Source organism: Thunnus albacares, chromosome 11, assembly GCF_914725855.1.
Source record: "Thunnus albacares chromosome 11, fThuAlb1.1, whole genome shotgun sequence".
Classification (NCBI taxonomy): domain Eukaryota; kingdom Metazoa; phylum Chordata; class Actinopteri; order Scombriformes; family Scombridae; genus Thunnus; species Thunnus albacares.
Window position 1 is genome coordinate 9363428 of NC_058116.1, and position 13530 is coordinate 9376957.

At 39.9% G+C, this 13530-nt stretch overlaps 1 protein-coding gene across 7 annotated transcripts in view; it reads left to right on the plus strand.

Moving 5' to 3' along the window:
• Positions 1 to 13097, plus strand: part of fgf14 (fibroblast growth factor 14) — a 129689-nt gene extending 116592 nt beyond the window's left edge. For all 7 annotated transcript variants that reach the window (XM_044365418.1, XM_044365423.1, XM_044365424.1 and 4 more), the window contains 2 exons: positions 9117 to 9315; positions 11274 to 13097. In XM_044365418.1, coding sequence (XP_044221353.1) covers positions 9117 to 9315; positions 11274 to 11416 — 342 coding nt within the window. In that variant the 3' untranslated portion in view covers positions 11417 to 13097. The remainder of the gene's footprint in view (positions 1 to 9116; positions 9316 to 11273) is intronic.
• Positions 13098 to 13530: the final 433 nt, after the last annotated feature.

A 13530-nucleotide genomic window follows, 5' to 3' on the forward strand; every position in this document is an offset into this window, starting at 1 on the left:
CACTGCACTAAAACCATTGCCAATGCATGATAACCTCTCGTATCCATTTTCTATCATCCACAACAACCTCTGACATGTCTCTGAGAAACACAGACAGATGTAATCTGTTGGGCTAGATTTACATATAAACTTGACGCACTAAGTCAGGCAATAAGCACATGTTGCTGTGGCCACCTGTAATAATACTGTTTATAAGGCAAAATATATTGTGCCGACTATCCAGAGTGAATGGTCTATGGAGTTGTGCATTAAAGGATAAGGCTGGCGATTTTTTATATTTTTCTTATTGTCAACAAATCTCATGTGGAGACCCAAACAAACAATGAACTCATCCTACTTACAAATATTGTGTGGGTATCCAAATCCTAATGTATCATATTCCTTTGCACCATAGAGCTCTGTTGTTGTCCAAAAACTATTAAAAACATGTGAGCCACACCACTGCACTGGGTGACATGTTCCTTCATTACGAAGATTATGGGTATGGTAGTTTATTTAGAAACTGCTCCAAAGAGTAGTAACAGGGATCACGTTTGGATTTCACACAGACACACACACACACACACAGACACACACACACACACATACACACACACAATACATGTAAGTAGGATGTGTGCAATAAACAAAAGGGTACTGTATGAAAATTTTTGCCTCCCTGACAAACCCTCAAGAATAGCCCATAATCCATCAATCATAATCCAGACATCATAATCCCTGCAATATTCCAAGTCCTCTGTTATGTTTTGGGCCCCCTGAATCATTCAAGGTCTCCCTCTGTAACAGCATGCCTGGCATCAGTTAAACCATGACATGCATTTGTGTTAAGGCACGATGTCATGCCAAAACGCATACCAAAATTGCACAGCACTACATTTTATCTGCATAAACAACCTCTTCTGTGTCGTATCCACTCAATGCAAGGTGCCAGTTTGATGCCACAAAATTACCAAAAAGAGGCAAGGGCAAAAAAATTCAGCTGTGTCTGACAGAAATGGCATCACAACTGCATTTGCATTCCTCTGCTTGTATGAAAATAGAGCCCTGTATCCTTCAGCCAGACAAGAGATTCATTTGTAGTTACAAAACTAAAATGCTGCTGCAAGTAAAGTTCAGTTCTTGCCTATGTGAGCACAATAGGCAGAGTACTTTAACTCTAAAGACAGCTATGAATTATTTCATTGATCAGCAGAGCAGGACATCCCTGGCCCATAAGATGATCCTGTGATGAGATGCAAGGTTATATTTGAAAGCAGGGACCATTTATAACCCTACAGTGACAATACAAGTGCCAGCAAGAGGTTGACATTTATGGTTTTTGGTGTCTCGACAACTATGGGATAGATTGCGATTAAATTTGATTCAGACATTAAAACCGCAGCAACGGCATCAATGGCACCACCGTCGACAACAAAAGAGATGCAAGTCTCTCTCTCCTTAGATGCTGAAATTTATTTATACAATATATATGAAGCTCACTACAGTTGGGAGCTCAGATGAGTTTAATGTTTTAAGTGCAAAGTAGGAAGAGTTCGAGTCACTGACAAGTGAATCTACAAGGAGAGGACATACACTTCCTCTGTAAAAGAAAACTGGGACACTGTTCCTGAGGGTGTAAACAACACAAACAGAGCAGAGACAGAAACACATACAGAGAAAGTGAAGAAACAACTCTATACCTGCAGACACCTCTTGCATTTTTATTTCGGTATTTACACCATACTGTGACTCTGCCGTATAATGGACTTGCACAGGGCAGACTGCTGGCTTGCCTGACAAGAGATGACTAGCCAATCTAGCAAAAATCTGGCTGCCTTGACACCAATCTGGCACCAATTTACGGAGCAACAGTAGCAGAATGGACAAACACACACACACACACACACGATACAGACACACCGAGAAGTACTTGAAACCCCGCTGATCTAGACGTGGGTGCATTCGCTTTGTTTGTGTGTTTTCTCCCCAGCAGGCTCTCTTTTTATTTATAATGAGCAAAGCATTTTTTTCTGTTGCACACTTCACTGTGGTATTCAATGAGTTATTCCTAAATTTTATGATTTTTTTACAGTTTCAAGGCCAGGCTTTTGGCAGTGTGTGGTTGTCTGGGCTGACCCCAATGAACCTTGAGTATAAAGCCTGCTGTTTTGAACAGGTTTAGGCCAGTATTTGTTTACTTTCTTCATTGCTTTAAAACCCATCAGAACCCAGCTCCAAAAATAATAAAAGGAAAGCGTTAAAGGGGAAATAGCAGAAGCTAAAGTGGTCAATAATTTCAACATTTTAACACAGATTCACTTGATGGTTGCCAAAAATCCTATTTAAGGTGGAAAATGTCATCGTTATTTAGTCAGATAACAGTCAGTGCCCTAAGTGCAGTTTGCGTTGTACTGTATGTGTTATGGAGAGCATCAGTGAATCATTTTTCTTTGAACTCACCTCAAAGCATTTGTAGAGTCTCTTATTCGGCCAGCAGGAACCTTCACATAAGAAAGACACGTTTATCAAATGTTTAAAACCCAGATCCTGTCTTGAATCTTTATTTGACGTTGCATGCCACAGGTTCGTCTCCCACTGAGAATTGCAACACTTCTTTGCAAAAGCATGGGGTGTGTGTGCGCGTGTGTGTGTGTGTAGAATGAGCCAGGGGAGCTGTTCTGGGTCAGTGTTAAAGGGTGTCTGCCTTCAGGGAAACTTTATTGAACACTTAAGTGCTTCGGGTGACCAAACCCCTTAAAGGTGTCAGAGCCTTTTGTCATCCTTTCGGAAAAAAGTATACAGCATAGTGAATAAACCCTTTTTTACTCACTTCAGTTAGAAAAGCAAGTATTACAACAGCATGTTAAGGTGACTGTATGTAAATGGTCTGATAGGAATGGTTGTCGTATTTCACCCAGTAAATTGGTATTAAGGCTTTTGAGTGCAGTCTGCTGCTTTACTGCTACATGGCTGCAGAGATGGGTGTTTTTAGTGATCTGTCTACTTTAACGAATAAGGAAATGTCTATAGAGTACAGAGGGAAGTGAAAAACTGTATATGACACAAAACACTATCAAGAAATACCCATAACGCAATAGTTTAAAAAACAAAAACATCATATACTAAGCTACTTGCTACATTTGAGTTTTTTGAGTCCTCCCTTTGGTCCAGACTGAAATATCTCAAACATTGGATACACTGACATATTGTAGAGACATTCTTGGTCTCCAGAGGATGAATCCTACTGACTTTGGTGATCCTCTCACTCTTCCTCGAGCACCACCATGAGGTTGACGTTTCTTGTTTTAAGTGAAATTTCTCAACAACTATTGAATGGATTGCCATAATTTGCTGGATAGTTTAGTCTATTATAATGCATCATATTTTATTTTTTGATCTGCTCGTAATCAGCAAAATAACCAGTAACAAGCTGCCAGATACACACAGTAGAATAACAAGTACAATGTTTCCTCTGAAATAGAAGAGACCTAAACCTTGTACAAGTGAAGGACACAGTTGCATAAAATGCAAATATTCAAGCGAATACAATTACCTTGTAACTAAATAAGCAGAATACCTCAGTAAATGTACTTTGTTGCTCTCCACCATTGGTATTATGGATGTTGATGATCGCCATGGATGCAATAATTGACCTGTTTTTCCTCTGCTTACCTGATACATGAACTGATCATTGAACCAGCCGAAGAAAAGTAACTAAATTAATTTTCTCAAAAGAGGTACTTAATTTGAATACTTACATTTTAATTTCTAATCTACTACATTTACAGATTAATATTTTATATACAAAATGTTATATTTCCCTTCCTATCTGTAATAATAAATAAGTAAATAATAACAGAGCCTCGAGCTCTGTGAAGCCAGACATTTTTTTCAATTTTTTCCTGTTATATGTATGTTCATGTTTTATGAACATGAATGCTTCCAGTTATGTCATGTGTATTCAGATCATTAAAGAAAAAAAAACTGAAACTGTACTGTACATCTGTGTACACAATTCATCCAGCTGTTTACCGGTGATTCGCCTCATTCAGCCCCTGTCTCCTCTTCCTCCTCTGGGTTTGATAATCAGACAGGTCTGCCGAAACCCCCATTGTCTGCACACAGTAACGACGTGACTCTTATACATATGAGAGTGTCTTATAGCATTGTGAATGCAGCTCAGCTTTTTGGGGGTTGACCTTTTTCCATGAATTAATAGGTTTTATGCTGGCAGCATTAATAAACAATTTCTTCGTTTCCACAGTGGGGTAGTGAACAGTCACTCTGCATGTTAATGTGTGTCCCCCCCCTCCTGTATGAGCCTCCTCTCACCTACTTTCAGGCGATCATGCTCGGCAATCACGACCCGTTTTGTGATTTTTCCAAAGGATGTTTGTTTTAGGCTGAGTCTATTTGCTCTCTTGTCTTTTAATGCCTATTCAGTCTTTGTCAGGGAGTTTTATTTTAAACTCCCACTCTCTCCATCTGTCTGTATTTGCCTCTTTTTAATCTGTTATTATTTTTGCAGAAACTGTATTCTTCCCTATATTTCCCCCTTCCCCTCAACCAGTCTCCTTTCTCTCTTTTAGTCTAATCTCTTTTTTTTTCTCTTCATATAGCTTTTTCTCTCTGTCCCTGTCTTTTTGCCTTGGTGACTGGGGCTGATAATGCGGGGCTGAGCCCTCACACTGTCTGTGGCCAAGGTCAATTATGGCCTTTCCATTCAGAGCATAGCCAATCATGGGCCAGGGAGCCACTGATGTGGAGCGCCAGGCGGGGAGATCGCACGGGGAAGAAAATCAACCATTTGGTGCCTCAAAAATGATTTGATTTGCCACTGGTGTGAAAGTGTGTGCTGTGTCCCAGTCTCCTTCTCCCTTTTTTCTCCTTCAATGTCACCCACATCATTTTTGTTCAATATATTAGTCTGATGTTGACTAGAATTATACTGCAAATAACTCACAATGTGAAGGTCATACTGTCACACATCTTTTCTCCCTGGTTTGACTTTGAAATTCATCATATGACAACATTACAACATAACACATTTTTAATGGCTTATATAACAATCAGGTCATTTGATAATGATGTATGTGACGTTATATCAGGATAGAAGTTTTTTTTAAACTATTTGATCCCCAAGAATATAAAACATAGGAGGGAAAAATAACTTGACATGTAGATGTTATAAGATTAATGTCATACTCTGTGTTGAGCTGTACATTAAAATTGCATCCAATCTGTCTTGTTTTGTATGTATTGATACGAGGGGGATGCCCAGTACCTTCCAACAGCACTATATTGTCCTGGAGCCCCTCTGTGTTGCCATGGAAACCCAAGAACAAATCTATTTACATGTTCTGGGCTCGGAGAAGAACAACAAGAAAAAAAAAACAAAAAAACGAACGATGCAGACAGGGGAAAAGTTTGTCAAAAAAAGCACAATAGGATGTGTAGGGAAGGAGCAGTGGTTGTTTTATCTTAATTCAATTTACAAGCTGATGATCAAAGTGACGATATCACTGGTATATTTGCCATTCCACTGATAGAAAATGGTTAAAAAGGGTAACAAGAAGATTCATATAAAATGTTACTTCGTGGTTCATCATGCTCCACATGGCACAAAGTGTGTGGACACCTCAGTCTTCACTTTCACTTTCTCATCCTTTGCTCAAATTAAGGCAGTAATCACAGGTTGTTGTTGGGGTTTTTTGGCCATTTGGGGGGAGCAGTACAAGCTGTAAACAAAACATTGACATATTATCACCTTATTAAGTTGTTATGGCAAACGAGTCAGCCAAACATAACCTATATACACATCCAGGAGATATGGAGCAATATTATCATTAATTTGGAGGCCAAAATAATAAAGTTGGGGACTGTAAAACTGAAACAATGAACTGAAAAAGGCTAAAAAATAAAAGCTTCCTGGGAACTGTGGGGACTGCTGAGTGACCCCTTTCACATTACATGCGGTCATTTGATCCTTGTGTAAAAGTATTGATTAGTTCAGCTTTAATGCAAATAATGGTACAGTATACAAGTGTGCCTCCACATGTGTGTTTGGGCAAAGCCTCTCTTGTTTCAACATGACACTCTTGTACAGTGCGAGTTCAAGAAGATGTTCAACAATAATATATGGATGTAATGTTTGGCTGTCCACATACCTTATAGTCAAAGAAATGATCGTGTAATATAGATTAGCAACAATTTCTGTGTGGAGAATTATTGACTGCATACAAGGTGCTGTGAGAAAAGAGAAAGCTCTTTCACACAAAGGAAGAATGTGATAAAAGCATTCAGCTTGATATTGACGTTTGACATACTTAAAATGCAACAAACAACGTGTCTTAAGTCAGCTACCTTCACTGCTCTGATCTTCAAATCAAACTGATTATGGTGACTGACAGGGCCACACTTTTGTTCAGCATCAAACATAACTCCATAAACAAACCACCTCCGCTTGCTCTGCCTCTGTAAACAAAGACAGACTTTTTGTGCATCTATGTGAAGGCATTTGATTAGCCACAATTATGGCCTTGGCACCAGCTTGTTTGATTACTAATACTCTAGGCTGTTTTGTAGGTGCCGTATACGTAATCAGTGCTTGGCTAAACCTGGACCGGCATGGAAATGATCTGTCTAATTACAGCAGCCAACCAACCTGCGGTGCAGCTCACCTGACGAGAAAAAAAGTAGAATTAATTACCTAATTGAAGCAACTCAGGGAACCATGAAGGTAAAACTGTTTGCCTTCTAATCGGCTCAGCAACAGAGCTTCAGCATGAACAGAGCGTGTTTAAACATTCTTTCAGAGGACAAAGTTTATTTGGTTTAACAACTGAAGCAGCACAATGAAGACATTTGTTCTGTGTTGTTGGCTAGAGATTATCCAAGTGCATTTTAAGTATAAATCACCTTCTTTTCTTGAGATTTTGTATATTGATTCATCAATTAAGTTGAATGTGCAGTGCAGAGTGTGTAATATATCCTATTCTGTCACCTGTCTGTCCTGGCAGACAGGACACAGCCCTCCCTTTGCGACAACTTGGACATAATAAGCAGCCATTTGATAAACTGCTGCTTGCTGCTGATACAATAAATCCTAATATGCATGACAAGATGAATAACAGTGGGGTCGGGCCTGGGCATCGTCCAGAGGGAATGTTTATTTATTTGATATTAAACCTGCCAGAGAGCTTCGTGCTCAGGGTTTTATCATGTAAGGCTGCATTTGTTTTTTTTTTGCTTCAGCCTGCAATGTGTCTGTCTATCAATGGATTGCTCTGTCAGCATGGTCTTCTATGGAAGCAGCATTAATAGTTATAATCTTAATCTCTACATTTGCCGCTAGAATAGTCTGAAGTTGAGTCCCTTGTGTAATGTAATTGCCGGCCAGATCGAGCAAAGTCAGAATGTAGGATTTTCTGACACATATCTCACATAACAGATCACCACTCTGACCTCTCAATGCCTGAACTGACAGATTTGACTGCGTCTCGCTGTAATTGCGATGTGCAGAATCAAAGCGGCTCCTCCCGAGTTTTTGACATCTCAGTTGGTGCTGATGTTGTGCATCATGCATTTGTGCTTTCCACTCAGAAATGCCCATGAGTCCTCAATCAAGGGTAGAGAGGACACTCAGAATACAGCCACATGCTTCTTAGGATCATTATGGTCATCCCATGTGTCCCTCCACTCCTTCCTGCTCAGCTCTGCTTTCAGCCGAATACTGTCTGGAGGATAAGCTCTGACAGGAGTAATTTACCAAAGGGCTAATTACACCGTAATCATGGCATGGTGTGTCCTGTGTTCTAAACTGAACATTTAGCTCATAAATAATGTCCTGTGATTTACAAAGAGTAAAAGAGAAAATGTAAGGCCGGTGAAAAATGGAAATGTTGCTGAGAGCAGGGGAAAAAAAGAGTTATTGAGTATTAAAATTATGTAATTTTTTTGTTTTTGCCATGCTGGTGACAAGGCTCTTGAGATGATGTTGTCGGTCAGTCAGTTCACCTCTTTGGTCCAGACTGAGATATCTTAACAACCACTGGGTGGATTGCCATGAAAGTTTGTACAGACATTTACAGTTCCTAGACTCCATTTACACCTGGCATTAAAATTGCTGCTTATTTTAGGTCCCTCAAGAATCTCCTGAAGGATCACAGACCTGGACATTGGAAACCACTGTGATACAGGATATATCCATTTCTAATGTAGACTGTCAGTAGCTCTATGAGCCAGCTCAGTGTGGATTGCTCACAACAGATGTGGTGAAACTCCATTGTGATGAGTGTGCTTTGATTAATACACCACGATGAATGCCTTTATTTTTAGCCTGGCAGGGCGGACAATGTGGAAACGCTTTTTATTACCCTTCTGGTTGGAGATGAATGGGCAACAGCAGAGAGAGATGTGGTGCCTCGGCATTCATTCGTCATTGCCAGATTGAGGTGTGGATGGAGGATGGAGGAGTCACTTGATTAGCCCTATCATTATTCATACAAAGTTCAGAAGGCAGTCATAGACACATTGATAATAGAAGGATCCCCTTTGGGTTTTACCAATTTAAAAAATGAAACAAGCCAGGAGTGTCTAGCTGGACTTCTGGGGGAAAAAATGCTGATTTTTCTGGTGCTAGGGTCAGTGCCTAACAATATATACTTTCTGCTGGGAACATGAGCTAATTGAGTAAACGAGCACTCTTACATCTGATGTCAAGGTTAAGGCCAAGGAGAGAATGAGAGTTGCATTTCATCAGAGCAGGTCATTAGGCTCGGCTTGAATCAGACATGAGTAGAGCGAGATAGACTCTGCAGCGCTCGTCCTTTTCATGACAGGTAGAAGTATGAAGTCCATTTCACCTGGCGAGGCAGTTTCTGTGCCTGCCATAACATTATTCTATATATTGTGAGTGTAAAATAAAGATGGCATTTGTCCTGGTGACCTCTGTATAAGTTCAAATATGAATAATTCATCTGACATCTGTTTCATTTTTGCACAATATGAAGCCTGAATTATTAATTTGTGTCCATTGTAAGGTCTCAAATATATATTATAGGCATGTGTAGTGTTTTTTAATAAATAAAAAAACCTTGTCCTTTCATTCTGTCTGGTCCGTGTGTCTGTCTTTGCAGGAACTCTTTACAGCAGAGTGCAAGTTCAAAGAGTCGGTGTTTGAGAACTACTATGTGATCTACTCGTCCATGTTGTACAGACAACAGGAGTCGGGGAGAGCTTGGTTCCTCGGGCTCAATAAAGAGGGCCAAGCCATGAAGGGGAACCGAGTGAAAAAAACAAAACCAGCTGCTCACTTCCTGCCCAAGCCATTAGAAGGTATGTAATAGACACTCAAATGAGATCTAATAACAACATTTTTCAGACTGCACTGTAGTAAGCATTTAGTTCTGACGTGGCAGCCATGGCTAATTGCTAGAGCTCCTTTTTTAAAGTAAATTTTAAAAAGTCATTGTTTATTTTAGGTGGGGTGATATTCTATATTTTTCTTATTGTCAAATCCAACAATGAATTGATCCTACTATCAATTATTGTTGTGTACCCAAAGCCTGATATATTCCTCTGTGCCATAGACCTCCATTGTTGTCCAAAAACTTGAAAAATGAATTAAAAAACACATCAGTGAGCTGCACTGTTTGACTGGTTGACATGTTCCTTCACTATGATAAACATGGGCACTTTATCAATCCCACATAGATTGTCTTTCTGCTGTAAATACTCACTAGAGCACCAAATGTGTATTAATCCACCACAGAAAACAGTCCTCAATAAATGCACTGTTTACTCCTGTATGAGAAATATTTGTGAAAAACTACAGCGGCCAGCTGTTTAAGAAATGTATTTATCCTTTTTTTAAAAAAATGAAAGTGTATATTCATGATCCATATTTATTCTGTAGAGACCAGTAGGCTTGGGGTTGAATGCCAAAGACAGGGTATGGAAGATGGACGGACTAACACGGTTTTGGTCTTTTCAAGGAGTTTGTTGACAATGAAAAAAAGACTGAATATCACCAGCCTTATCCTTTCAAGGGTCAGATCACCCAAATCATGAAGTAAAATGTTGACAATTTCAATTTCATGTGTAAAGGTTTTGAGATATACACCTCTGAATGTTGTGTACCTACCATCGTATTATGGTGGCAACAGAGTTCTCAGAGATAGAGACCTCACATTTTGGGCAAATAAAGCTAAGACTATCCGTAAGGCCAGTTTACACGAGCAGTAAGTGATTGTTTTTTAATGACTCAATGTTTGGATGAGCAGTTCAGCTAAAAAAAAAATCAATAATACAAGAAAATTGCAATATAAAAACACATTCTTAAGTGTAAACACTTGTGATTTTCTGTTTTGTTCTCAGACGGACTCAAGGGGCATAATCAACAGCTCGTTTGCATTTCTTCTTCATTTTCTCTTCACATACTGTTACCTGAAGCAGTCTTTGAGCTGTTAATGTTGCAAAAGACCTTACTACTGCACAGTCTCACTGTTACTTACTTTAAACCAGGGTGATCATTATCTTTTTGCAATGCAAAACGTAACCTTTGGGTGGAAACATACTGTAAATACATCTGGATATTTTGAGGTATAAATCAATAAAAAGCATGACTACACCTATTACATGACAGGACAGATGTCCCATACAATAAGACATGATCCTACCCTGAGTAATGGTACCACTATGATCAATGTGTTTGAGATATTATTGTATTTATGTGCTAATTCATTATTTTTCTGCTTTTAGCATACAGTGTAGGAGGCAAGACAGCTCTGTACTGTAAGTGCAGTATGAAATGTTGATAGTCCAGTGGATGCCACCATCACTCTCGTCAGCCACCACCAGCCTGATTGCTTCCTATTATTTAAACACGGAATCATGTTGAAGTGTCCTGTCAAGACAGTAATACAGCTGTAGTGTAGTGGCTGTAAAGTGAGGGATAATGAAACACTTTTCGCTGTTTGTCAAAAACCCCGTGCTTAGATTTACAATCAGCCCCGACAGGAAAGGAAAGATGGTAGTATGAAGACTGTGGCTGAAAAATCTATCAGCTTTTTTTCCATCTGTAAATTGTAGGATGTCTTCAGTGGAGGTTTTGAGGGATTTTGTCTGTATATGAACTTTTGAATAAAGGAAGCAACATCAAGTATTGTTAAGGGGAAAGATGCTGCATGATTACTTTCAGACAGGTGAAGTCAAACGTACAGGAAAGAAGCTCTTGCTAACATTTTTTTTATACTTGTCTCTCTGCTTTATTTTCTTGTTTTCTGCTCCTGCAGTTGCCATGTACAGAGAGCCATCGTTGCATGATGTTGGAGAGACAGTACCCAAGGCGGCAGTACCTCCCAGTAAAAGCACAAGTGAGCCAGCAGTGATGAACGGAGGTAAACCCGTCAGCAAGCCCGACAAGCCCACCACATAGCCACACCTGACCAGTGCCCAGTGTGTGTGTGTGTGTGTGTGGAGGGGGGGGGGACGTGACGGAGGCAGGGCTTTTCCCCACAAGACTCCCGACCCTCTTTCTTCTGTGGATCAGATCCAGGCAAACCTCCCTCCCTTTCTTCTCTTGCTCGTCCTCTTCTTTCTCCGCCTTGTCCTCCCTTTCTCCAGCGGTCTCAACATGGGTGGATGGATTCTGAGGCGGCTGAGTTTCTCCAGCACAGGAGGGAAGAGGACCTCTGATCATGGAATGCCTTTAGATTCCTCTGAAACTGTGAGAATTCATGTGAATAACACGTGTTTCACAACCACCACACTCGTGGTACTTTGCTTGCTGACGGTTCATCCAAGAAACCCCCCCTCCCCCTCTATAATGCCCTGTTGCAGAATGAGTCTGTGTACCTTCAGATCTATTTTCTATACCACAGTTCACCAGCTATGTTCTGGGATAGAGACTGTATAGATAGAGTAAATATTTGGACTGTCGTCCTCTATTTTTTACGAGTATGTTCCCCTCTCCCTCTCTTTCTATCTCTAGTCACACACTTTTCTCTTTGTCAAGTAACCTAGAAAAGATAAAAACATTTTGCAAGGGAGTTGTGTGATTTTCTAAGAAACACATTCACACAGATGTGGCAAAAACAAACATATATATATATATAAAAAAAATTCAAATTTTCATCTTGCCTACGACATGCACACACACACATACAGACACACACACAAAGTTTGTGGGGAAAATCAGAGATGTTGCTTTTTACGGCCGATAAAAACACACTGGAGGCTGGCAGATAGCTCCTGCAATCACAGTTGATGAAGTGCTAATTACCGCCACTGCAATCAATGCGAGGAGCTCCCTACACACATACAAACACACACACACACACACATTTATAAACAGATGTGCGTGTGGGTGGGAAAGCGCTGTAAGGAATGGTGTATACATATCACTATCTAAGTCCCACCAGCGGTTCAGTCCGCCTTCTCTGGTAAATAGAAACCTGAAGTCTATTTTTCTTTAATCTTATTTCAGAGCGTGGGCTCTAGGAATATCTCTAGGCCTTGTAGGCCTTTGTCCCTTACTCGCTGACTTCTTTGGACTACGAGGCAAGGCTTGTGGCTTTGACCCAGATGGTCTATAACTGCAGCACTGGCAGCCATTTTATGGCAGCGTCTACTTAAAGCCAGAAAACAACATGGCTGAAAACCAGTAGGCGACATTTATACTGGCTGCATCCCTATTTGGTTCAGCAAACTAAAGCATGGGCAAGGTTAATATTGTGTTCTCTCTTCTTGCAGCAGTTATACAAGAGATGGCTTATATTGTAACATTTTCACTGTATAAAACTTAGGGAAAATGACTATTAAAAATCATAACTTTTTAAATGACTAGATATTATTATTATTATTATCATTATTATTATTATTATGATTATTATTATTACTATTATTATTATTATTATTATTATTATTATTATTATTATTATTATTATGAGAGGATTTGTCTCCTAGCTCAGCATGCAGAGTCCAGTACTGATCATCTTGGCCTATCACGTGCCTGTTTGGACCTTGATTCCCGGCATGCAAAAACAGGTTCCCAGTCCCCACTGGGCCAAAGGTGCCTCACCCACCCGATACATCCATGTAGAGGACACGTAGCATAATCCATCGAAAAATCACACTCAGATCTATTCATTCTGAAATGACCAAAGTCTTTTTTCATCCCAGAAGAACTGATTCTTCAAAAGAAAAAAAAGAAAAAAAAGAAAAGAAAACAAATCTGATTTTCTCTCTGATTAAATCCATCGAAGCTTTCACTGTGATAGCATTTGTTCTGTCTGAAAGAATCAACCCTGCTCAGACCTTTGCGTGACCCCCCCAAAGGTCTTGACTTGATGTCATTTTGGAGAAGTTCGTATACCTTGAATTAATCACATGCATGTATTTTCTATGAAGAAAAAGGTGTATAGGAAAAGTTCTTCACTCTGTGTAAGCTGAAGAACACTGAAGCTTGGTTTGGGAGTTGAATGGGCATGTTGTAGGCTACGGCACACTCACAGCTACTCTGAAGGTAACCCACTGCACTTTCTGTTTGCA